Source organism: Colletotrichum fioriniae, assembly GCF_027942845.1.
Source record: "Colletotrichum fioriniae strain IMI 355084 chromosome Unknown scaffold_12, whole genome shotgun sequence".
Taxonomy (NCBI): Eukaryota; Fungi; Ascomycota; class Sordariomycetes; order Glomerellales; family Glomerellaceae; genus Colletotrichum; species Colletotrichum fioriniae.
This window is the reverse complement of record NW_027076848.1, coordinates 858,712-884,441: the sequence shown is the minus strand read 5'-3', so window position 1 is coordinate 884,441 and position 25,730 is coordinate 858,712. Positions and strand designations below refer to the sequence as shown.

Genomic DNA, 25,730 nt, shown 5'->3' with positions numbered 1-25,730 from the left:
ATTGAACTCCCTCGACTCTGTGTGCAATCTGTAGAAATTGGACGAAAGAACAGTATTCATCGTGCTTCAACTCCCTTCATATCATTATCATCATCCTTTGAAATCTACTTTTGAGAATATAGTGCTGCAAGTTGCCGGCATGGCTTCAACTATTACAGCTACCCAGCAAAAGAAGTTTGCGACTGATCTGACGGACTATGCCAAGCGTCGTCGGACGGACGGGCCCTACGCCGACAACCTCGATGTAGATGTTCTCATCGTAGGCGGTGGATTCGGTGAGTTATCGAAACCACAAAGCTTAGTATTCACCCTCCAAACTAACATGATTGTCAAAGGCGGAGTTTTCATGCTAAAGACTCTCCGGGAGATGGGCCTGCGGGCCGTCATCTACGAAGCCGGAACCTCTTTTGGAGGAACCTGGCGATGGAACCGCTACCCCGGTGCCCGGGTTGACTCTGAGGTTCCAGAGTATGAGTTCTCGTGGCCCGAGGTGTTCAAGGACTGGACTTGGTCGACCAACTACCCTAACTACCAGGAACTTCGTCAGTACTTTGATCACGTTGACAAGGTCGGTCCACACAAGATAATTTCAAGGAGTACACTTGAACAAAAGCTAAGACATAAGTCACGCAGGTCTTGGATCTCTCCAAAGACTGCTCATTCGATACCGTAGTCACCGGCGCCCAGTTTCAGCCAGCCGAAGGCAAATGGCACGTAAAGACTGCCGACGGCCGCCTGGCAAAGAGCAAGTACTTTGTCGTCGCAGCCGGCTTCGTAAGTCAACAAACCCCTCTCACTCCTCATCCTGCCATAAAACTCACCACCAAAAAACTAGGCCTCAAAACGCTACATCCCCAACTGGCCCGGCGTCGAAAAGTTCAAAGGCGTAGTGCACCACTCCTCCTTCTGGCCCGAAGAAGACGTCCCCGTCCGCGGCAAGCGCTGCGCCGTCATCGGCACCGGCGCCTCGGGCGTCCAAATCTCCCAGGAATGGGGCAAAGCCGTCGGCGAGAGCGGCGAGCTCAAAGTCTTCCAGCGAACGCCAAACCTCGCGGTGCCGATGGGCAAGCGCAACCTCACGGCGCAGGAGCAGAACATCTCCAAGGAGTGGTACCCGCGCCTCTACCAGCTGCGCGAGAAGTGCTTCGGCGGCTTCTTCTACGGCATGGTGGAGCGCAACACCTTTGACGACTCGCCTGAAGAGCGGGAGGCGTTCTATCGGCAGCTGTGGGAGCACGGCGGGTTCCGGTTCTGGTTGGGTAATTACAAGGATATGTTGTTCAGTGCGGATGCGAATAAGGAGGCGTACGACTTTTGGGCGAGGAATGTGCGGACCCGGATTGGGGATGCAAGGAAGAGGGATATTTTGGCGCCCAAGGTTGATAAGATGCCGCACTTCTTTGGCGTCAAGAGGCCTTGCTTGGAGCAGAACTACTATGAGCAGTTCAACAAGGCGAATGTGGACGTTGTCGACATCAGCAAGAATGAGATTGACAGCTTCACAGAGACGGGTATCAGGTTGAAGGATGGGACGACGTACGACTTTGATGTGGTTGCCATTGCCACTGGTTTTGTAAGTCTTCTTCTCTTTCATTTACGGAGCAAGGGGGAGGTCTTGTACCAGTCTCGTCGGACTCGACAAAGCATACGACGAAGCACCTGAGTGCCATATCTCTGCCCTGCGTATGTAACGTTGCGGACTCGCCAAAAAGCTAACACGAAACTTCCCAGGACATCACCACCGGAGGCATGACAAACATGGGCCTAAAGAGCATCAACGACACCTACCTCCAAGACGAATGGAAGGCCGCGGCAAACACCTACCTCGGCACCACCGTCAGCGGCTACCCCAACATGTTCCACATGTACGGCCCCCACGGTCCCACGCTGCTTAGCAATGGGCCCTCAACGGTCGAGGTTCAGGGCCGCTGGATCGCGGACTGCATCCGCAAGATTGAGCGGGAGAGCATCAAGTACGTCAATCCGACCGCGGACGCGACCAAGGCGTGGAAGCAGCGGATCAACGAGTTGAGCGACGCGAGCTTATTCCCGACGACGCGGTCGACGTATATGGGTGGGTCGATGCCAGGTAAGGCGTTTGAGCAGGTTAATTTTGCGGGTGGGATTCCGCAGTATGCCAAAGAGATTCGGGAGAAGTTGGATGGGTGGACTGGATTTGATGTTGTTAAGGATACAAGGGATAAGAGTAGAATTTGAGTTGGTAGAGACCTTTGCGCTGATTCAGTTACGAGGTTTTCGTATTAGTATATGTAAAGCTCTTATTGGGATCTTCATGAAACACAGGTTTTGAGGATACCATGGACATTTTCCATTGAGTTGGAATTTATCATGAGATGCCAAACGTTAGAACGCAAGAGCAATGAAGCTGCGTAGTACAAATTGGCCTGACCACGACCTGTCCAACAGTGATAGCGATTCCGATCAAAGGAATTCCAAGTGAATCGTCTGGTGCAGGTTTGTTGAATCAAAGGCAATGAGACACATGAATGGTAGTAACATACATCAGCCTATGCCGAGTAGTCTGTTTATCTTTGCCGCACTCACGTGTGGTGATACGGCTTATCTGGTAGCTCGACTTCGGGGCCAAATAGAATGCGTAGAAGCTCATGATCACAATGAACTTATGGCATGTATTCATTTTGAACTACCTTCCATGACAAGTCTTTATCATCATAATACCATGTCGTATAATGTCTCTTCGAGGGCACCCAGGCTGGAAAGCAGAAGAACCAAAAGGATGAAGGTCATGTTGCAAGCTATGGGCCATCTGCCAGAGATATGCAGACCTTTTCTATCTGTGATAGAACATAAAGAGCACCAATAGAAGTCCAGAAACATTGGCCTTGCTGAATTCTCACCTTCCGGTCATGGTGGTCTCCTTTGATTACACGATATGGATGAAGGCGGTGAAAGAAAGGTGAATTACCATGCTCAAATTCACCTTGTCTCTTGAGCTCCTTCCTCGACTGAGGAACGGGTCTGTGGAATATTCATCCACCACATCCTTTGTATTCGTCTTAGCCGAGTCCTCGAACTTTTCTCACAAAATAATCAAGTTGGAGAAAATTCAGCGTGGCCTCTTTCTCCTATTCTTACTCTCTTACCTCCTTCTCCCCTCTCCACCTTAACGCCATCCCAACCCATCGCGACTTGCCAAACACTTGCGATCTACGAAATCCCCCCAAACCTCACCTCCATCCTCTGACAATCGTCAATTTGCTATCAATCCCACTGCCAGTATGTTCTTCTTGAGCTCAATTCTTTGCTGATATTTATTTAACGACTTCTACAGTGAGGATGGCCGCCTCCCGGCTTCATTGGGCTCCCAGAGTCCTTTGGGCTTTGTTGCTATTCCAGGTGCTCGCCCTTACTCTCGCCCGTAAGTTTCATCAATTAGTTCATGATTTCCCTTTGATCATTCCGAAGGTTCTCGCTCTTGACGATCAATGATGGCTGACAATATTTGCAGATTCCGTCCCGACCGTCACCACTGCTCTCGAGTGTGCTTGTGAGAACTTCACGCCCGGTAACAACACCCTCAAGTTCGACAATGGACCTTCATCTGTCTGCTCTTGTGCCTGTGGAAAGACCACCTGGGTCCCTACCACGTACACTGAGGTCTACACTCTCTACGATTCCACGACGTCTGATGGCCTGATTGTCACCGCTCCCTCTCCCACGCTGTCCGATTCTTCTGCTATCAGCAGCTTCTTCAGCAGCATCGCCTCGTCTGTCCGAAACTTTACAACTTCGATCAATGGCACCGGCATTGTCTCGTCATCTTGGTCTCACTCGTTCCCTAGTCACAATGTGACGGGTGTCCAGCATATGACTACGGCGTCTGGCATCTTCTGGACTGGACCGGGCAGCGGTGTTGGTGGAACGTTCACATCTCAGGCTTTCATCTGGAAGAATTCAACCACGAGCTCTCTGCCTTCGACGATCAGGACCGGCGGCACTCCCATCTGGCTCAACTCCACCATGACTACCCTCAGATCCGGCGGCCACCTCTCTGCCAATACCTCAGCCCCTTCGAGATCTACCATGTCGACTCTCAACTCTGGTGGCTTTCAATCTGCCAACAGTTCAGTCCCTCTGAGCGTCTCAAAGTCGTCTGTTCACTCCAAGCCTTTAGTCTCCTCATCCTCTGTGATCGGTTCGGGAACCCCAACTCCTGCCCCAGTTAGCACCACCGTTCCCCCTGCCTCGCCCATTGCATCGAGCACTCTTCCACCCCAAACAAACTCGTCCGTGGCTACAACCGGATCAGAGAAGACATCGAGCAAGGCTTCTGCTGTCTCGACCACTTCCCGGCCCACAGAGACCTCCAACCCTGCTTATGTACCGCCTTTCGGCACCATCACCGTCGAGCCTCTGGCTGGAACTAAGACAGATGGAAGCTTAAAAACCACCAGTGTTACCTGGCTGTCCATCGATGTCCCAACCCGGACCACCATCAATGGAGACGTCACTACAACCGGCTTCCCTGCCTGGCGGTGCATCTCGCTTGATCTCTGCAATCCAAATTGTCTTGTACCTGATGAGATCTGCTTGCCTGCTGCCTCGGCCAATCCCCTCGGATATCCCTGGCCTGAGAAGCCTGAGAAGCCCCCGTCCTCGGCGAATGGAGTTACACTTCCTGAACACACCTCTACAAAGGGAGTGGCCAAGCCTGGCGATCCTGGACACGGAGGAGGCGGCGGAGATGATGATGATGACGGCGACCATGGTGGTGATGACGAAGATGATCATGACGGTGATGATGACGATGATGATGGAGATGATGATCACGGCGGAGATGACGACGATGGCGGCGACGATGATGATGATGGAGGAGATGACGACCATGGCGGTGATGATGATGATCATGGAGGAGACGATGATCATGGAGGCGACGACGGCCATGGCAGCGATGACGACGGCCGGGGACATACAAGCGATGACAATGACGAGAACTCCCTCTTCGCCTTCAGAATCGATCTCGGTCTCGACATCCTCGACAAAGCACGCAACATCCTTGGTCATGGCATGGAGATTGGTTTCGGCACCAATAAACCAGCGGGGGACACAGAGCCCGATGAACCCGAGCCCTCCCAGTCCGAGAAGGAGACCTCCACCTCCACCTCAACCTCATCCTGCACCCAGACATACACCATTGCCCCTCACTGCACTCAGCCATGCGTCGTCTCGCAGATTCGAAGTCAGGGAACGAGGAGCTTCACCACCAGCTGCGCGACAGCCACCTGCCGAACCACGCAGCTCTGCACCAGCATCGAGACCACCACGACAACCACTTACACTACCAAGAAGCCTAAGCCCACCGCCGGTTGCATGGCCGGAAAGTGCCTTTCATGCCAGGACAACAATAACAAGCTGGAGGCTCGGCAGGGCTGGTGGGACGAGGACATTCTTACCGAGACCATTTCCGAGCCCGAAGAATGGCACGAAGGCGAATACGAGTGGTGGGAGAAGATGCGCCGCGTCGCAAAGTACTACGGTCCCGGCCTGGCCATGGGAAGCAAGACGGGACACGACTCCTCGGCCTCCTGGGAAGCTTTCGGCCCCACCCCCCACGGCGGCGGCGCCGGTCCCGTCTGGGGCTGCACCATCATCGCCTCCATTTCCCCCGAGGGCGTCTACGCCAACCACCTATGGGAGATTCCCAACTTCAGCATTCCCCCTGATGAAGAGAAGCACTTCAAAGTCGACAAGGGCTACAGAGAGCCTTACTACTTTGAGCAGAACGTCAACCGCTTCATCCAATATGGCTCGCTCGACACGCCCAAGCAGAAGGAATATCCCGCGCTGTGCCCGATGAACCTCCCCGGCGGTCCCCTCTACGGTGACAACTACCAATTCTTCCGCACGATCATGTTCGTTCCCATCGAGACGACGGGCAAGATGTACTACGCCCACCAAAACTCCCTAATCATGTCGATTCTCACCGAGAAGTGCAAGATTGACAAAAAGTACATCATCATCTACGGGTACGAACCCAAAGAAGTGCTCGACAAGGACTTCCAGTACGATTTGGGCCGCGCCACACCCCCGGCCGACCGTCGCGCCTCGAACCCCTGGGACGGCCTCCTCAGCTGGCAGTACACGCCCAAGGGCCCCAGCGGCAAGAAGGAGCTCGTGGTCCGCTTCGAAAAGAGTATCATCCACCGCGATGCCTGGTGCGGCGACGGACTTGTGACGCAGCCGGAGGCCCCCGTCCGGTTCGACATCAGACCGAGTCCCCCTCGCGATCCGAACCAGGATACGACTCGTCCTTCTGATAACAACTCTTCCCCCCCTTCTGACAACGAAGACACTCCTCGCCCTTCCGACAGTGGCACTCCCCGTCCTCCCGCGAAGAAGCTCAAGATCAGACAAGATGAAGGAACCTGCCCGCGCATGATCGCCTGCGGTCTCGGCTCTCCCAAGCTGAGCGTGTGCGACTACAAGAAGTTCCCTCCCCCGCCTCTGGAGGGTCCTTCACGCCTCAAGTCCCGCGCACCCCCATCCAACGACCCCAACAAGGGCCCGATCCAGGCGGAAATCGATCTCGAATCAGAGACCATGATCGAGCCCGAGGACTCCCTCGGCGGCGAACGGTGGTGGTACACTCGCATGCGCCACGCCGTCGACGAGCGAGGCCCAGGCTACGGCGGCATCACCAACGTCCCCGAGATCTGGTCCACGAGCTCCATGATCAGATTCAACCAAGAGGTTGACGGCACATACACGAACCGGCCGCGCTTTGGCGGCTCGGGGCCCATCTGGGGCTGCACCGTCGTCGTCGTCGCGTCCCCGGCCGGCGTCTGGACCAGCCACATGTGGGAGATTCCCACCTTCAGCCTGGGCGAGAAGTTTGGCAGCGAGGACACGACTGAGTGGGCCAAGTTCTACCCAAAGTCGCAGATCGAGTACTTTGGCGAAGGCGTCGTGGACTTCCTCTCATGGGGCAACAATCGCGGCTCCTTCAGGCAGCTCAAGGAAGGCAAAGTCCCCACGCGCAATCCGGGCGTCGCCGAGTTCGCGGCAAAGAACTCGGGCGAGCCCTTTGACGCCAAGACCAAGACGTGGCTCTGGGCCGGCATCATCACCCGGGCTCACAAGGACATGAGGGGCCCTTCTTTGCAGTATCAGGACTCGGCGATGCGAACGGCATACAACTGGCAGGTTGAGCAGATTCAAAACATCTTGAGGCAGAAGCTGGGCATCAACGACAAGGACTTTGTCAAGATCATCACGTACGCGCCACGCCCGGACATGGCGCAGAGGAACCCCAACATGCCGCCCGAGTACGGCCTCGTCAACTGGCAGTATCACCCCTCGCACATTGAGGAGGGCATGAAGTACTCGGAGAGGAAGCTGCGCATCCGGTTCGAGAAGCACGTCATCTTTGAGAAGACGTGGTGCGGTTCCGGCAACAAGATTATCATCGCAGACGGATCCACCAAGCCGCCTCCGCCTCCGCCCCCATCGAAGCACCGTCGTCAGGAAGATGAAGGTGGTGAGGTTGAGGCCTGTTTGTTGGCGCATAACTCGTCGTCAGCTGCCGCTTCCGCGTCCTCCGTTGCCGCTTCCGCCGCCTCCGTGCTCCCGCGCCCTACGCAGGCTTGTACCACCGACACCGAGTGCGGCTCTCTTGCGTGCCCTCAACCCCGGTTTGGTGCCTGTTTGTATGGTGCCTGTCGATGTGTCCTTTCCGAGAGTCTCAGCTACACCAAGACTCCTGCAACTCCGGTGCCTGGGATATACACCAACACCGCGTTGCCTGTGAACTACACGTCTCCAACAAACCTCATCACATTGTCCACAGGCTCCCCTACAAGCAGCATCTCTTCCAACGGTTCTGCCTCAAGCACCTCCTGGACGGGTGATGACGACTGGTTAATCCCCACAGCCACCAAGAACGGTTCTTCTTCCACCGCCTCCGCGTTGTTCACCGTCACTCTCTCGGCCTGGGACCCCTCCCAGACCTTCATCATCGGCTGCAACACGACCCAAGACTGCTCCTCCCTCCCCTGTGGAGGCAACCAGACATACGCTTGCATCACAAATAACGCGAATCCCAAGCCAACCTGCCGCTGCGTCAACCGCCCTAAGCTCTTCGAGCCCTGCGCCGCGGCAGCAGACTGCGAACACCTGAAATGCGACGCAAACCACTTCTCCACCTGTCGCCCGCTCATCGACTTCCTCGGAGTAGACTCCATCTGCCAATGCGAAGCCCTCGCCCTCAAGTCAGGCGCCTTCTGCACAGTCGACTCCCACTGCGACGGCCTCCCCTGCGACGGCACCAAGAACCGCCGCGGCAAGTGCATCAAGCCTACCTCAGACGACACCGGCGGCGTCGGCCTCTCAGGCGGCTGCCAGTGCGACTACTACCAGTCCGAAGGCGTCGGCTGCGCCTCGCACGACGACTGCTCCACGATCCGCTGCTTCGAGGACAAGCCCTACAAGTCCTGCACCATCCCCGACGGCCCCCTCGACAAGAAAGCCAACGTCTGCGCCTGCGCCGCCGAGAAGCCTCCCCGCCGTTTCGCCGAGGGCGACAAGTGTACCGCGCACAAGGAGTGCACCACGATCGGGTGCACAGAGTACGAAGTCTCCGTCTGCGAGAAAGACACGTGCCGCTGCCGCTCCTTCATGTGCAGTGGCAGCCGGGACTGCGACTCGAGCGCGCTCGACTGCGCTGGTAAGGGGAACCTGCTGTGCAGTGAGAAGGGTATGTGCGAGTGTAAGCCCTGCACTGAGAACTGGAAGGGCTTGACGTGCCAAGTGGATTCGGATTGCAACCACTGCTGCAAGCGCGGGACCTTGCCCAAGTGCAAGTTTACTCGCCTTGAGTTTTGGTCTGGTAATGAGTGCCAGTGTGATCTTTGGAATTAGATGGGGATCGTTTCTTGAAGGAGAGGAAGATAGCCTTTCTTCTTTCCGGTTATACGACCTATCTGAATACTGGGGATTGCATCACACTGGAGGAACTAAAAGTCTTGCAATGATGCCGAGACAACGCCCTTAAGACAAAGATGGAGATGACGAATCAATAAGAAATTTCTCATAAACATGGTGTTGTGTGTTGGTTGCTATGAGTTATAAACACTTGTGATATGTTGAGAACTCCCCTCGTAAACCGATACTAAGTCTTGCTTCGAGTCACTGATTGACTCTCAGAAATAATCGCAATCCAATGACCTCAAAACAGGTTATTTCAAAGCTAAGGGTCCGGGCTCAAAGGAGCGAGAGCCGTTCATCAACTTGGCTACGTGGCATCATCAAGATGACTCCCATTATGGCGGCATGGCCCCGAACCTTTCGTTTGTGGATCGTCCAAGATCGAGTTGACTCTCCAGAAAACGTGATATATGCTCAAGACATCTTCTTGAAGCAAGGTCCTGGAGTCGCAATGGATCAATAGGCACAGCAGTGGGTATTGCGAAACCGCAAGTTGACGAGGCGGATCGTGTGGCTCTTTGAGATTTCCAAGAAAATTTCAGAAGTCTCAGGTGTGACTGCGAATTGCATTGATTTCTTTCCGGTTCTCTTTAGATGATGATTGTATAGCCTTATCTCTAGTACAAGAAAAAGAGACGTTGCATTAGAAAGCGAATTCATGAGACTCGGGTTTCTTTTGACGCCTCGACTAAGGCCAGTACTTTTAAATCTTGTCAAAATCGTCTTCCTTTAGAGCTCAATTTTATTTCTTTAAATTTCATTTCAATTGATTTAGGAACAAGAGATTGACACCACAGACTAAAATGCTTCTGCAATAATGCAAGCTCATGATTTGTGATCGTTCAATGATCGTTCAATGTCTATTACCATGAAAAGTCGTGACCTGGGTTCGCCCCTTTGTAAGGGCAAGTTCCCTCATCTGCAATTCCTAAACGCCGTTCTCTGTGTTGTCGTGACCCATGATTCATTCACAATAATCTCATCGCTAGCAATGTCTTGAACAAGGAAACATCCGCCTCCACCGTCGACGGGTCTCAGGGCTTCACGCCAGAGCTCGCCGCACTCTCACCAACCTGCACCTCCTCGTCAGGCACGCCAACAGCAACGCTGCTCGCGATGCTCATGGCCGTCAAAGACCGCTCCCTCTCGCCTCCGGGACGTCTGTTGGAGCCGGCTATACCAGCCCCGCCGGTAGTGACGCCGACACTGGTAGCATCCGCCACAGCCGCAGCCGCAGCGGTAGCACTGCTCGTACTCTCGCTACGGTCCCTTCCAGCGGCGGCGGTCTTCTCCCTGACCATCTTCTCCAGATCTCGGATCCTCTGCTTCAGCACCTCGTTCTCCTGCTTGGCCTTCTCTAATTCCTGTCGGTGCAACGCCGTCTCCTCGTACCGCGACGTCGTGGGCATCAGACCAGGCGAGAGCTGCGCCTCGCTGCCGCCGGGCGTGGCGGCGACTGAGGTGCCACCGGTATGCTGCTGCGGCAGGCGCTGCTGCTGGAAGTATGTCAGACCGCTAGTGCTGGTCGGGTCTAGGTAGTGCTGCGACGGCGCCGGCGAGGACGATAGGCTGTGGCGTGAGGCAACGCTGTCTTGGCGGCCGGGGTGCGAGGGCCGGGCGATGGGGATGGATGTGGTGGATGCGGCGGCTGAGCCCGCGACGGCGGTCTGGCTTCGGGTGCTGGCGTTGGAGGCGGTGCGGTGGTGCCGGCGGGAGCTGTTGGACGGGACGGCGGGGGTGGAGAAGGCGGCGCCGGAGAGGAGGTGAGTGTCGGGGGCTTCGGTCGTGTTGGAGGCTGATGTGGAGGAGGCGTTTGATGCCACAGAGGCGTTCTGCGCTGTTCGCAGAAGTTGGAGCTCTCGTGTAAGGCGGTTCACCTATCCCTCATGGTTAGCTTTTGGTCTTCTTGATCGTGTAAGTCTGCCTGACGTACCACTGCCTCTTGCTCTTTTTCCAACTGCATGTGAAGGTCGGACGCGGTGATGGGTCGCGGGTGACGGATCGGGCCTGGGCCAGAGACGGAGGGTTCGGGAAAGGCTGGAGGCGAGGCTGCTACTGCCGGAGCCATCGGTGGAGATCCTACGGGCGGGTTGGATGGTGGATGATTGACCGTGTTCTGATTCGATGGAAGGATGTTGAGGGACGAGGAGTCGGAAGATTGCGCTGGAAGTGGAGGAGGCGGCATCTGGTGAGAGGAAGAGCGCCGTGAGGCGCTAAGAGGATGTGGTGAGGCCGGAATAGAGTTGAGGTCGGGCATTGTGATTAAAGGTGATGTTGGTGATGTTGGTGATGGGTGTTGCTGGAATTTGGACGCTGATGCGAAAATGAAGCTTTTGTCCGGGTCAGGAGTGATGTGATAATAGCTGCGATATAGCTTAAACGCGTGGTTGTTTGTTGCTTTGTTTGGCGGTCGCGGTCAACACGTCCTGGGTCGTCCAATCTCGCAACGGGCTGTTTGTTTGTCTGGGTTGCTTGGGACCATCATGCTTCATGCTCCCATTCATGCGTCGTTGCCCCACACGCAGCCCCGCGATAAGGTAAGGTCCAGCCACAACACCGCTTCTACCACATCCACGTCAGCCACAGATCCTTAGCCACAGTTTGATACTCTTATCTTATCAGCTGGTGTCTTCCTTCCACCTCAGGTTGTCCCTGGGCTCGGGATCGCAGTTTATCCCTTGCCGGAGACATGAGGGCCATCGGCTGCCGTTTTCCCGTCTCAATGACGCACGTCCCTCCCGTCTCTCTCCCTCTCCCTGTCACACTCAACTCTCACAACCGCCCCCGATCTACCACCACTGCGATCCGACGTTGTATTTCCGTGCGTGGTGCAAACTCTATGCGGCCCGGGTGTTACAGTTGAAATCCCATCTACCGCGAATAGCCTTACCGACGACAACATGCGTTTCCAGAATGCGCATGTTCGACTTCTGTGCGAATACGACCTCGACGCCAACATCACCTCAGCTCGAAACGGCCAGCGATCCGTTCCTTCAACGACAACGGCAAAGATAGAGGGCAAAACTTAGCATAGAAACCCTCAACGCCGCCTAGTTCGAATTTGTGAGTTCCGTGTTACAAGCTCTTCCACCACAGCACCACCACCACCACCACCACCACCAGAGGACAAACGTTCCAGCGCCACACTCAGCCATCTGTCTGCCTGCCGGCCTGAACTCTCTGGTGGAGAAGTCTTCTGTCATCCTGGATCCGACTGCAATAACGGCATTACCCCTACACTTATCGTGGACGAAACACGGAGACACAGTTGATAACGGAGCCTTTTCCACCGTTTTCTCGCAGATCACCCGCCGTTTCGCCAAATGTGGCTGCTTTCCTAGCGTCGGCGCCACACTGTTCCCCGCAGCTGCCCCGCTCCTGACGTTGCATGGGCCAACCGCCCCTTGCGACTCCGTTCTCACCCCCTGACGACGGCACAGACGGCTGGATGGTTGGACGACCACGCAAAAAAGATGCCATTCACCTTCGGCGCTTTTCCTCCGGACGTCTCGGGTATGCCACGCGTCCCCTGTCAACAGAGCTTCCCCCCTCCCCAGCGCAATCTCTCTCCCGTCACTCATTGTCCGTTTCGAGCGGGCAGTTTGGTCATAGCTCCAGCGATGATCTCACCTCTGGGCAGCCTCTTTCGCTTCAGTCGGAAAGGAGGTCGGTTAACGACATCGTTTGTGCAACGACGGGCACATAACGCTAATCAAAGTCGCTCAACGCTTGCGACTTTGACCGGTCACACAATCCCATTGTTCTGGCACGGTTGTCTTACCAGACGTCGTCCGAACAGAGTCTACCTTACCAGTATGGCCTTTTGGAGCTGCACCCACCTGACCACCACTCTTCCCGCCAAGCTCGGCCTCCCGCCATAACGTGCCCAAATATGATCGATCCCGCGGGTACGACGCGGCGGCGGCGAAAAGCGGTACGGGACACGACTCAAAAATATGGAGCAGAATCTCTGCCATCGGTCTAGATCATTGCGGGTCATCCGTTGAGCACAGGAGTACCGTCCTTCTGGCCCAGCCGCGGTGCCTCTTCCGTTCCCCTGGGGAGGGGGTGGCCTGCGATCGCCCGCTGTCAACATCGTGAGGAACTTGCAAAAAACAGGTTTTTCCCCCTGCACCTGCTTCCGCCCGGTGGACACCTGATGAGGCTGAAATGTTTCATCATTGGACCTCGACCGCATTGGCACTTCACTCTTACTGCATTGTGATGCTGCACTCGGCCGACTTCGCGGATCGGGTACCGTGAATGGGGCATTGGTTAGGCGCGGTTTGCCATCCTCGTGATGTCCATGATGCAGGAGCGCACGCATCGGGTACGAGCACCGCATATTGACCGGGACCTCACCAGCCACACCGTGAGGATATCCACCGGTGACTGGCGCTCTCTCACCATGACCGACAGGTGCGAATCCTCGCATATTCGTCCACGGGCATGATACGAGACTCGCCAGACTGCAGGTCGCCGGATTGGCTCACGGCCCCTGCTAGTCAAGACAGCCTGCACCGTTCACGATAATGAGAACAAAGACTCGCCCAACCGTTTGAAACTTGACAGCGAAGTTTAGAAGAATACCTGATACAGTCGATGCAGACTCTCAGGCCAACCGCTTGAGTCCGTAATAGAAATTCCAACAATCTGCATATCCGGACGGTTGGTTTAGTAAATCAAAATATGGAACTTGGACAGAAAACGACGAACGCCTGTCACAACGTGGGTTCATAAAAATCTCATTTCGGCGGCTAAAATTACACTGGGGACTAGATCGTATCCGCCGCTAAGTCTGACAAGCTCGATTCGCTGTGGAACACGTATTGGCACACCGACAAGACACTTCCCCATCCAAAAACAACAACACCGTCTTCTGAACGGAGACTAGCAAGTAAATACGCATGAAGCGGTCTCGCGTTCTGCAAGAATGAACAAAGAGAACTCGTTAACAAAAATCCCTATACCCACTTACGCCTCTCCCTCTGCAGAAAAGTTTTTCGCCTTTATGCCGTTAAATTTGTGGTATTTTAAACATTTCGATCGTAATGACTGATTTCGATGCTGGACACTCCCGCTTCTGCTGTCGAAGAGCAGGGGGAGTGCTTGTCGTGGTGGACGCAATTACCCATCTCTACATCATGTCGCTATGCAGTTAGCCTTGTGGACAAGGAATTCGAATCTTTTCCGAACGCAAAGATGACGTAAAGAGAATGCCCAGAGCGTTGAGCGGCCCTTGTTGATTTCGGGTCTGCGGTGTTGTCGACATGCTTTTACATTGATCTAGGGAGAAACCGTCGCGGTCAGTCTCTCCTAAACCGCTTTCGCTCGGGTCTGTTGGCCGAGAGGGTACGGATGGGCGCATCGAAGAAAAAACGGTCGACGGACTGCGCGCGAACTTTCGTGCTACTGCCCCGCCGGCCGAGATGCACCACACCGACCTCGGCTCAAAAAGATTGTGTGTGTGTGTGTGTGTGTGTGTGTGGGATAGGGAACAACCGTTTCCTATCCTGTCCCACAATTTGCCAGCTCTCGCAAAGACAAAGGAAAAACAACGGAGACTGGACTTGAGAGTCTTGAGAGTATTCTCACTGACTCGCCGCTGCGAACACTGCCCCCCCAGCGAGGCCCGATAATCGGTCCCCACACAGAAAACGGTGATCGCGTTACATGACAAAGTTCAACAGAAGGTAGAAGCGCAGTGGGCAGCAAATGCAGAAAATCTGAATCGCGGACACCGTTGCAAATTTGGGGAAACAAAGCATTGACCAACAAGAAGAGAGTAGAAAAGATCCGGGAAAAAAAACACAATCAATCGTGAACAGAGGGAAAAGAGGGAATACTCACAGCAATGCCAGCGTCAAATCACCGTGAATCTTGGCCTTGAGCGTAATCTCAATATCCAAGTTCAGGTCAAGCCTCAGCTTGAGCGGGTTCTTGCCCGCACCTCCGCCGCCGCCCTGCATCTGCTGCTGCTGCTGCTGTTGCTGCATCATCTGCTGTTGTTGCTGCTGCTGCATCTGCTGCTGGCGCTGGCGCTGCATCATCTGCTGGTTCTGGTTGCCGCCCTTTTGCGCGGTGGTGTAGTTGCCGCCGTCGTCCTCTTCCTCCTCTTGGGAGTCGTAGTCCTCATCGTCGTCGTACTCCCCTTCGTCTTGCGAGTCGCCAGAGTAGTACTCGTCGTCGTCGTAGACCTCGCCGTCCTCGCCTTCTTCAAACTCGTCGTCGTCGTAGTACTCGCCCTCGGCTCCCTCTTCGCCCTCAGCGTGTTCTTCCTCGCCGTCCTGGAGTTCAGTGGGCTCCTCGAGGTCAGCTTCTCGTTCTGTGCGGCCAGAGTCGCGGGAGCGTACCTTTGCGGGCTCTGCCTGCTCCTGCTCCTTGCCTGTTGCGGGCTTCTTGTCGTTGTCGACGACGGACTCTGGCTCCGCTTCGTCTTCGACGCCGGCCTGGTTTGCTGAGGCTTGCTTCTTGTCCGTGGTCTCTTGACCTACGGGCTTTTGCTCTTCCGTCTCGGGCTTCTTGTCTTTTGATTGCGTGTCGGCCACAGCATCTTCGGGCTTCTTCTCATCTTCTTGTTGCGATTGAGTCTTGTCGTCCGTCTTGGCGGCCGCGTCTCCGGGCTTGCTGTCTTCTGCCTTCTTCTCATCGGTGTTGGTGGGGGCACCCTCGCCTTCTGCGGGGTTACCGAATTCCCCGACCGGTGTGGTACCTTCGGGCTTCTGCTCTTCCGTCTTTTGGTCTAGGGAAGACTGCTGCTGCTCCTCGGGCTTGGTCTCCTCAGGCTTGCTGTTGTTGCCCGGCTGGTTCTGGTTGCCGGCGGCGCCTTGACCTTGGCCCTTCTAGAGGAACTCACCATTAACACCGTGACTTACAGTGGGAGAGTGAGTCTGTGTGTGTTGTAGTGAATGAGAACTTACCTTGTTCTTGTTTCTGGCCATTGTGTCCGAGTCCATTAATCTGACGGGGTGGGTTTGTTGGGATGTGGAAACGTGAACTCCTCAATTGCCTTTTCAGTAAGGTTTCTCGAGTGAAGCTATTCAGGTGGGTATATGAGTTGAGTTTGGTGGTCGCGCGGTGTAGTAGGCGGGCGTTTAGGTCAATGTGTGTACGGATAAATGTCTCCCTCACAAAAAGTGAAAAGAGATCAGAGTGAGTTTATTCAGTATTCAATGAAGATGGGAATCTTTTCAAAATTGGAAAAGGGAAAAATCAAGAGATCATCTAGAAGGGTGGGATAAAAAGCTAGGTACACAGGTTGGTATAAGTTAAATCGGATTGCCATGAGAGTTAACAACATCATTACCTCACACCCCTCCCCCCCTCAATGCCATCAAACAGGAATTCTGCACAGGGACAGCGAGGCTGAACCTGAACCGCAATCCGGATCTTCATCTCTTGTGACGCAATAGGGTGTGAATGTGGGAACCATGGGCTTACACACACCTACGCAGTACACGGGGATGGGGAAGGGGGACCCGGTGAACAGACAACGTTGTCCAAAAGAAGGGGACCCAGCAAAAAGTTGGTCAAAGAAAAAAAAAAAGTGGCATGGGCGGACGGGAATGAGACTCGAGAGAGGCAACGGGTTACAATCGAATGAGGTCTGGACCTCTCCCGAGACCCAGCAGAGAGAATGTCACTGTTTGGTGATAATACTGGGGAAAGGATACAAGGAATTGGGGGAGGGAGGGACGTGTAGGTACCTTCTGACAAACACGTGTAGACTTGGACCCGCCGCTGTGATATCACATTCGATACAGGTTTTGGATGAGAATCAAGATTTTTTTGGATTTTTTGGTTCTGGCTTAGTAGCGAGCAGCTGTCCGAACTCCCTCACCTATGGTAAAGCTCACCGTATGCTGGCACCTGGTATGGGAAGAGCAGCGAGCAGGCAAAGCAAGCAAGCTGCAGCCAGCCCGTCCTTCCTGATCGACAGGGTCCCTAGACATAAGAAGAGGGGGGCGTGTAAGAGTTCCCTTCGGCATAAGGCGAAAGAGCTGTCTAGTAAAAACGGTAGACAAGCACCAGCATTGAGAAAGAAAGAAAGAAAAAAAAAACGATAAGAGAAAAGGATCAAGAGTGACGTCGACGGGCTAGGAGCCGAAAGGCGTGCTCGAACCGTGGTTGGTCGAAACTCAGCACTCTGCTGCGTTGCGAGAGAGCTTCGGGAGCTACCCCGGTCGATCATGTTCGAAAAGTCTATGAACCTAGCGTGAGTGGTGGAGGAGGAATCTGAAGTCAAAGCAGACTAAGCCCGAGTGTACATAATCCTCTCGAGAGAATGACGTCGATAGGGTGTGAATGTAAAGACTTCAAGAGGATTCGTAAAATGTATCAAAGTATCGAACCGCAAAAAAATAAATGGAGTATGCAGAGAACAGCGAACGGTCTAGACATGCATACTGTGGACCACACCAAAACGTGAGCATTGGGTGTCGGCTGACCCCAGACAGGGGTACCCGAAACGGGCATCTCGATCCAGAATGACTTCCACTTCTCTTCTCGTCCAGGCGCTGGGTGCATGTGGCCCGCTGCCCGCAGACTTTTGCGAGGAAGAGTGAGAGACCGAGAAAGGAGAGGCATATTGGATGCCTGACCGTACCGTGGTCGTGACCGCCAGACCAACCAGCCCAGACCTGCCACGCCTGCCAGCCACTTCTCGCCGCGGGGAGGAGCAAAGGACGCGAGGCACAGGGCGTTAGCCTTTCGATATGATGACCACACGAACCCCAGAGCAGAAACCCCGTAAACCTGTTTCTTCTGAAAATCCATCAAAGAAGGTCCCTCGGAAGCCCTCTGAGACAGTGACATACCGGTATCGACCTTCAGGACACCAGAAGCAAGAGGGTAACTCGGCCGCGAACCACGTTGCAACGATCATTGCAAATCCGTTGATCCATACACACGCGCGCGGTGGTTTGACCCCACGGCTTGGGCCAACTGACATTTCCGAGTCCCGACACGACACGAAGCAGACCTAGAGTTGTGAACAGGCAGCGGCGAGGCTCCAAAGGAACTTTGACTCCCTCGACTTCAACTCACTTGAGCTCGTCCCAGTGCCCACTCTCACTCGAAAAGGTCAACGACTCCCGCCGTCCACAGTCACTCACCCGGATTTTCATCCCTTGATTCTCACTTTACCCTTCCTGCGTTATTAGTCGTTCGCCTCGGAAAACAAGCTCGAAACATGGTCATCGGTCTGCTCGCCATCGCCGCCATACCCACAGTCATCGGCACTGGTCAGGCCGTGAGCGCTCAGAAGAAGCAGAATGCTGCTTCCAAAGAACAGGCCAAGTTCAGCCTCACGGCGACCATGACCATTGACGGCAAGCAAGAAGACTGTCCATGTATCGTCGTCGACAACAAGGTGAGCAAATCCCACAAACCGACAGCCAACAGCCCACATCCAACGCCCTTCACACTCCCTCCTTCCCTCTCGATCGCCCATCGGCCCCCCTTCCCGCGTCTGCAGACATCTGCATGCTCTTTCTCTTTTCCTTGCTTTTCTCTTTTCCCCGTTTCCCTATGCGGAGGTTGGCACACCCACTCGGCCAACCTCGCCGCGTGTTTTGACTTACACTAGCTCCCTCGCCAACTTGGAAACCTTGCGGCACATCTCAGTTGGACTAATACACACATTCTCCCCCGCAGATATGGATAAGTCATAGTCTGGCACCAGCGCCAGGGCACAAGTTCTCAGGGTATTACTTCAACTACCCCAGCGAACCACCAATGCGTGCCTTGGTATCAACGATAGCGGAAGACCCGCCCATGTTGAACTGGATTTATGTCGACGCCGACAGCAGAGCACTCCGTCACGGGGGCCGCAAAGATACCCTAGGCCATGTTATAGGACCTTGGGGTTGGACTGACGACGAGAGGCATCTCACACTTAGAGGTAGCGGGCTCGGCTTCGTAGCCGTCCTGGAGGAGGACGGCAGGTGGGCTGCATATTGGGATCCGGATGGGCGGTTGCGGGAAGGCTATGATCCCGAGGACTGTATGGAGATATCTCTCAGGCGGCAGATGGCGCTAGGCATTGAGAGCGCCTACGTGAAAGGATAGGCGAGCCAGATCATCTCGAAGGATAAAATGAGTGTGTGTCAAATTTTGGAATAATCCGGGGGGGATTCCAGGAGTCTCGGAGCTTTGGCAGGGACGTGCAAATAGAACAGGTCCCGAGGCGTTCTGCAGCTTGCAAGGATAGGAATAGTTGGCATCTGTAACCCGTGAGTCCGTACATCGTCAGTGCATAGCATTCAGCAAGCTTGCAAGCTCAAACCAACTTACAAGAAGCTTGTTTGGTTGCAGGAACAGAGTAATGCTGCGTCATGCCTGCATTGGCGGCACCAGTGATCGCAAGTCCGTGGTGCGAGTCTGATAGGGCATGATTGGGTGCAAGCCAGCGAAAGGTGCGCGTTGAATCCGAAAAAGAACAGGGATGGCAGACACCATATCGACCTCTTTGGTGTTTTTGGGAGCCCGGGATGTGTTGGGCTGGGTTGGCCGCGCTTCCTCCTCGACGGCACAGGCAGATCGGGGACGCATCGAGCATGAGACAAGACCAATGCCCCAGCGGCCCCAGTGAATCCGCCCCCCTCCCCTCCGCACACATGCCGCTTGGCCCTTTTCAACGTCATTTCGGTCCAGAACATCGAGAGAGTCGAGTGGTGTGACGCAAATCTGAAGGGGTGAGAGCAGTGAGAGATGGGAATCCTGGATGCCCCAGGGTCCAACATGATCTCATCAGCTGGAAGGGGTGTAAGCTTTTACATCCTGTTTTGACCCCTTCCGGATACTGTCCGGAATCACTTATATGTTGCGTCCTCATCCAGAGTCGATGGATAGAAACAGACTTTGAAGAGACACTCCAAACTTACTGGTAGACAAAAAGCCCTTAATACCAGTTCTCCCTTCCTTCACACCAGGAAAAGTTCATTAGCCCATCTTTGAATCAACAAGTTCACCAACCCTCATCAGTCACAATGGCCTCCCCCCGCGAGAAGAACAACACCAAGTACGCTTCCGAAGATGAGACCTCGGAAGCACCCAGCGAGCAGCAGAAGCCTCAGCGCCGTCAGCGCCCGCAACGCAGGCAGATGCAGAGACGTCAGCAGCAGCAGTCAAGCGGCCCTCTCGATAACCTCGGTGGCATTGGTGATGTCGGCGGCGTGACAAACGGCGTGCAGAACACACTGGGCAACGTTGCTGGTGGTGCGCTGCAACAGCAAGGCGGCGGTGGTGGTGACAAGAGCGACACTCTTCGATTGCGTCTTGACCTCAACCTCGACATTGAAATCACGCTGAAGGCACGCATCCACGGTGACCTTGAGCTGGCTCTCTTGTAAGTACCACCCATTTCTCAGTCTTCCCCTCACCCTCCACAGTCACGGCCCTCCCTCTTGTCTGCGCTAGGTAGAGCTCCGATCCGTCCTCGCTTCTTACTCGCAGGCAAGCACGGGCTAGTTAGTAGCTTGTAGCCAAGTTCAAGATGGGCTAATGGGCTTTACCTCGTCTTTTAATCAGGAACTGAGAGACGTTTTCCACAGGGACCAATCTTAAAACGACAATCTTATCGTCGAATTTGTTTTACAACATGGAGTCGCGGGTTTGAACAGTGGGCGAAATGCTTTTCGACCCAGTCTGATGGAATGTGTGGGTTTCTTTTTGTGTCGCCCGTTTTAACAGTCCAACCGTAAAAAGAAAACGGTTGGGCTAGCAAGGGTTTGAGGAGTTGGTGGACGGATAGGATATCGGGATCCATCTGCCGCGTGTATTATGAAAGATTTGTGCATCATCGACATCATGAGATACGGACGCTATTTCGGGAAGTTTTATGGGTATCCTATTCGACGTTAGCCAAAGCATTCTAAACAGTTCTTTTTTTAACGAATGATACTTGACCAAGACCAATCACACGTTGAGGCGCTGCAGACTGTAGTGAAAAGCTCCCACACACCCGCAACCCTTACTTCACGTCACTCCCTCAACTCTCAGTAAGCTGCCACTCATTCAAAGATACTCAAAGGACACCTTCTGCAGGGCATGAGAATGCCAATGATCCCAAGCGTCGATATGACTGCGAATCAACTTGGTTGACAGACTTAGCGCGTGTCGTTGGTTTCAGCACACCATCAATGCCCTCAGCCACCCGCTAAGTGCCAAGCTTGTGTGGAGTAGCGTTGAAAAAAACAGGCAGAGCCATGTGTGGTGACATCCGCCGTCAAGCACGCCAAGGGGCGGAGACGGTGGCCAGAAACCGTTCGTAGCGCCAATCTCTATTAGCCTCCGTCTGTTTCACGCTTCACGTCTGGTGCCGTTGATCTCGGTGACGGGGCAAATCTCCAATGCGACGGTGGGGTGCTCTCCACCCACCCAACCAGCACAATCAACAGTATGGTTGCCCATTCCTTCCAGAGGCTAGTGCCATCGGGAACGAATTACGAAGGCGTGGGAGCGCCGGCTGAAGGACCTGGAAGAAGTGGCTGGATACGCAGTTGGAAAGCGACGGCGCCAGAGACTACTGCAGACAATGCTCGCTGTGCCTTGCTTTCCATGCGTCGTTTCTCCTGGGCTTAACTAGCGTTAGTTTATTCTGCCCAGAGACAACGCATTCAAGATTTCAACCTCCTGACGGGATCATGCTGGGATCCTGACTTCATTTCGCGTCGTCAAAATTGCTCACCGAGACATAGAGGGAGAGAAGGAAAAAGGAAGGAAAACCTTAGAGTTTAACCGGTCGATGTCAATGGTCAAGCCACAAAGCGGCCTCGGCCTTCCCTGTCCGTCCAATGTTGACGCAGCGAAGCAGCCACATGATGCGATGTAACTCAGGCCCAGGATTGAATTGGTGTGTGAGTGAGTCGTCTTTTTTGGTTGCCCGCCGCCAAATGCAACGGTGGAACGGCCCCCCCTTGCTCCCCTCTCAAAGTCTCTCCACTGCTCCTCAATTTTCAATGCCACCTCATATCCGTAAGAAGACCCGGTAAACGGTATCCACAGTACCGTCTCGACTCTGTGTGGCGGAGGTGTTCGCAGTCGTTCAAAGACGGTCGAAAAACGCTAGACGTGCAGGGTAATCGTGGCTGAACGGGAAATTCTTGCGTCGCATCCCGGCGCATCGGGTGGGAGCATCAGCCACTCACGTTCAACGTCGTCCCGGTCGCTGTGAAAATGTCAGTCAAGCGATCTTCACCAGTCTCAATCGTCAAGCCACCTGCCGACAAACGTATCGCGCCGATCGTACTGCCTCCGTCTCATTTCCAACGGTCTGGACTCTCGTCGACTTTCTTCTCCTTCGCCTCTTGCATCTCATTGCCTCTTCAGGCTACCATCGAGATCATCTTTCGCCTACCTTTGTCGGTTGTGGCGTTGATGGCACGCGGCCTTCGTCCATTGACAAACTCGAGACGTCTCTGAAGGTCTGCTGAAGCTGTTCGGGCATGAGGACCAACCCGAACTTCTGATGAAGCTGATTCCTCCCCCCCAGTGCCCCTTTGAACAACCATGAGCCGCATCTGAACTCTGAGTGTCTCGGCTGGGTCAGTGTTTAGGACCTTCTCCAGAGTCTGTGGTCGGTGTGTGGTCGGTAAGCTCGAAGCTTCCTTTGGGTCAACTGAGTACCCCCGGACTGCCGTCAACCCAGCTGAAATAGCGTCGACGCACGTGTGTGAATGTCCAGACTCATACTCTCTCACCGTGCTCTTCAGCAACAGTTGACGGCTAGCCGTGCGTTCCGTCTGTACAGTAGCTTAGGCGCCAGCCTAACCATTCAGCACCACGGCCGTTCGCACAGTCGTTCGTGTTTCGAAGGAAAAACAGGCTTTTCCAGACTTTGTCGGACCTTTTGCTTGCAATCTCAGTGCTCTTCCGGCGCCATCTTCGGAGTCTTGTCTCGTTCCCATTCTGCCATCTTCACCACCCGCCAGCGATCCCTCCCTCTCGTGCTTTTTTGCATGCCGTTTCCGAAGTACCCGGTGGAGACATTTGCGTGTATCTGGAGACACTGTGGAGTCAACAGATCTCGGTTCGACAAGTCCTTGAACACTCCCATCCTTGCACAGCAAGTCTGACAAGGAGTTAACGTGAACCGTCGCCCCGTTCGCCAGTTCTGGAACCCCAAGGCTGCCCCAGTTGTCAGTCTCGGCAGACACAAGACATTACCCACTCTCGATCTCATCGTCGACCTGACGTCACAACGACTCAGACAACCCCCTTCTGCCTTGCAGGCCTTGCAGAACCGCTGCCCGCGCCCCGCGAGCAACCAGAAAACCTCTGCCCGCGTGTATCGACCAAGGGGTGCCCCGAGAGAAACGCACTCACGCGCACTCGACAGCAACACCGAACACCGTCCCTCCTCACACCTCACTCTCTCAACCGCCGCCCCGACTCTTCGAAGCAAGCAAGCAAGTAAGCAAGCAAGCAGGTCGGTCGATCGATCCTCAGGTGGGTTGCCGGCTCTCCATTCCTTCGCACAGCTGGCGGTCCTGGCCTCGCTTCCCTTCCCTCCCCTTCCCCTCTCTTTGACAGCAAGGCCTAGCTGACGCGGAACGTTCTTCTTCTCCCACAGAATCATCCAATGATGACGGCGTCCCCTCCTGCTCAGCAGACTCCACTCCAAACTCTCCGCGACGAACCCGACAGCCCTGCCTCGAAGCCGCCTGCACAGCAATCTATGCAAAGTCCCGTACCTGCGCGCCCGGAATCCTCGTCGCACACTATGCACCATACCGAGCCACGACCTGCGGCTGGAGCCGGCGATCATGATCATACTTCCCGGCATGATGAGTATGAGGTTGTCGAGGTTGAGGATGGACAGGCTGGAGTGGAAGAGGCCCCCAAAGCCGTCGTCTCACGTCCTCCTCTGCCTCGTCTGAACTCTCAGTCGCGGGCAGCTTCCTCGCCGGCGCCCTTTCATGAAACCACTCCTCCGCAGCATCCTCATCGACAGGTTAGCTACACGAGCACCCCACAACCGGAGCAGGGCGGGCCTGTCCACCTGCAGGGCTCGCGGGAGATACCTATCCCAATGAGGCCATCGTCGACACAATACCAAACGGGTCCCGAGGCTTCAACACCGCCAACAACCGAGACCACAGACAATGGCACAGACGAGTGCTCGCAAGATGCCAAATCATCGTCGCAGGGCACCACCCCGAAGCCACAAGAGAAGAATGCCCCGATCGCGATCCCAAAGGTCACGCCTCTATCTTCGGACCTTAGGTTGCCCCCAAACCTTGCTGAGCTGGCGCAAGGTCTGGATGGCAAGTACGTCGATGAGTTTGGAAACATTCTGGACTGGAACGGTCAAGTGCTTGGACGTGTCGAAGGTGACCTGCCGTCCATGATCGGACGGCCAGTCTCGGTAACAGGCGAGATCTTCACCGAAGACGGCGAGGTGGTCGGTTACGTAGCAGAGAACGATACCATTCCACCAACGCCTCCGTCTCCTCAGCCCATTGAAGGCATGGGAGACGGACTGAAGGTGGACCACATGGGGAATATCCTCGACAAAAATAACAATGTCGTCGGTCATTTCGACGGCGCGCCTCTGGCCAAGTCTGTCCAGCAGACAGACCAAACGAGTAGCTCGGGCCAGTCCAATGGTCCTCGACCTGGTTACATGCCCGACACGCATACAAGTTGCCCTCAATGTACTGCCCATCGGCAGTCTAAGCCGTCAGCTGATACTCCCAGCCCGTCTGAGATATTCATGGACGTCAAGTCAACCAATGACGGTATTCAGCTCATTATCAAGATCCCAACTGTATTTCACGGTGGTGGGAATCCCAATATCCATATAGGAACCAGATGAGCTATGTAATGGGATTTGCGCATTTTGGATGGAGAGTTGATCTTCAGGAGTTCTGGAACCAACGGTAGATGCTAGCATGCGGCGGCGTTCAGACGGTAGTGAGATGGACATAGGCTAGGGTTTGAATTGTAGTTGCCATCCAGACAGAACTTGGCAACGAACCGTTTGCACAAACTTGTGGCTCTGAGACCCGTTACCTGACCCGTCGTGTGAGGCTGAAAGGAGAACAAGGGCGAGACTTTCGGGTGCTTGTGGGCGCATAGATGCGGATGGTGATTTAGGAACTTGCAGAACGTGGCAAATGGAAGTTGATTTTTCGTGTTTCGAACAGCGTCATGACGTCCGTCGTGCATGCGAGTCCAGCCTTCATGAACTTCGCAATCCGCATTTTCGAAAAGAAAGTTGTTGGAGGTGACCGGGGGGGTTGACTGTGGAGGAACTGACGAATGAATGATGCAGGGCAGGGAGACCCCCGGGAAGCACTAGCCACACCAACTGAGCGTCTCCAAGAAAGGTGGCCGTCGATCGATCAGGAAGCCAATGGTAATTCCCCAGACTGGCTGGCTGTCACACCATACCCCAAGGTGCATCTCCCCTTCCCAAGTAGAGTTGCGTCATGATAGCTGGGATCCAGCCGTCCAAGGGCTCGGACGAGGTGTGGCTTTGCGTCATGATGGGCGACTGGCAACCTGGCCATCCCTCCCCCCATGAAGTCACCCTGTGGCGCGAGCAAGGGCCAGAGCTTCGATGGACGAGGGAAGCTCCTCGAGCTTGAGCTCCCCTTGACGTAAGATTGGGAGCCGACGTTCAGCTGGAAACTTGATTTGCGCCGGAGGATTTGAGGTATAAGACGTCTGACCGGCAGGTCTTTGTATCGGAATTTGACTTTTCTCTCCCAATTCAATGCAATCATCTCATGAACAGCTACATTTTCTAAGATACCCTGTTA

At 54.7% G+C, this 25,730-nt stretch overlaps 7 protein-coding genes across 7 annotated transcripts; 5 read left to right on the top strand and 2 right to left on the bottom strand.

The window, feature by feature from the left end:
- Positions 1-139: 139 nt before the first annotated feature.
- Positions 140-2,217, top strand: N0V96_009454 (uncharacterized protein; the record flags this gene model as incomplete). The annotated part of the gene is made up of 5 exons (XM_053198348.1): positions 140-275; positions 336-568; positions 634-774; positions 836-1,573; positions 1,732-2,217. 5 exons carry the CDS (start codon positions 140-142, stop codon positions 2,215-2,217), a joined length of 1,734 nt encoding a protein of 577 aa, XP_053044241.1.
- Positions 2,218-3,318: 1,101 nt separating this feature from the next.
- On the top strand, positions 3,319-8,898 carry N0V96_009453 (uncharacterized protein; the record flags this gene model as incomplete). The annotated part of the gene is made up of 2 exons (XM_053198349.2): positions 3,319-3,400; positions 3,491-8,898. 2 exons carry the CDS (start codon positions 3,319-3,321, stop codon positions 8,896-8,898), a joined length of 5,490 nt encoding a protein of 1,829 aa, XP_053044242.2.
- Positions 8,899-9,998: 1,100 nt separating this feature from the next.
- N0V96_009452 (uncharacterized protein) lies at positions 9,999-11,221 on the bottom strand (the record flags this gene model as incomplete). The annotated part of the gene is made up of 2 exons (XM_053198350.2): positions 9,999-10,841; positions 10,898-11,221. The coding sequence occupies 2 exons, from the start codon at positions 11,219-11,221 to the stop codon at positions 9,999-10,001; spliced, it is 1,167 nt and encodes a 388-aa protein (XP_053044243.2).
- A 3,589-nt stretch (positions 11,222-14,810) lies between these two features.
- N0V96_009451 (uncharacterized protein) lies at positions 14,811-15,905 on the bottom strand (the record flags this gene model as incomplete). The annotated part of the gene is made up of 2 exons (XM_053198351.1): positions 14,811-15,806; positions 15,885-15,905. The coding sequence occupies 2 exons, from the start codon at positions 15,903-15,905 to the stop codon at positions 14,811-14,813; spliced, it is 1,017 nt and encodes a 338-aa protein (XP_053044244.1).
- Positions 15,906-18,154: 2,249 nt separating this feature from the next.
- N0V96_009450 (uncharacterized protein) lies at positions 18,155-19,032 on the top strand (the record flags this gene model as incomplete). The annotated part of the gene is made up of 2 exons (XM_053198352.2): positions 18,155-18,334; positions 18,619-19,032. The coding sequence occupies 2 exons, from the start codon at positions 18,155-18,157 to the stop codon at positions 19,030-19,032; spliced, it is 594 nt and encodes a 197-aa protein (XP_053044245.2).
- Positions 19,033-19,952: 920 nt separating this feature from the next.
- Positions 19,953-20,315, top strand: N0V96_009449 (uncharacterized protein; the record flags this gene model as incomplete). Its single annotated transcript, XM_053198353.2, has 1 exon — positions 19,953-20,315. One exon carries the CDS (start codon positions 19,953-19,955, stop codon positions 20,313-20,315), a length of 363 nt encoding a protein of 120 aa, XP_053044246.2.
- Positions 20,316-23,548: 3,233 nt separating this feature from the next.
- On the top strand, positions 23,549-24,781 carry N0V96_009448 (uncharacterized protein; the record flags this gene model as incomplete). The annotated part of the gene is made up of 1 exon (XM_053198354.1): positions 23,549-24,781. The coding sequence occupies one exon, from the start codon at positions 23,549-23,551 to the stop codon at positions 24,779-24,781; it is 1,233 nt and encodes a 410-aa protein (XP_053044247.1).
- Positions 24,782-25,730: the final 949 nt, after the last annotated feature.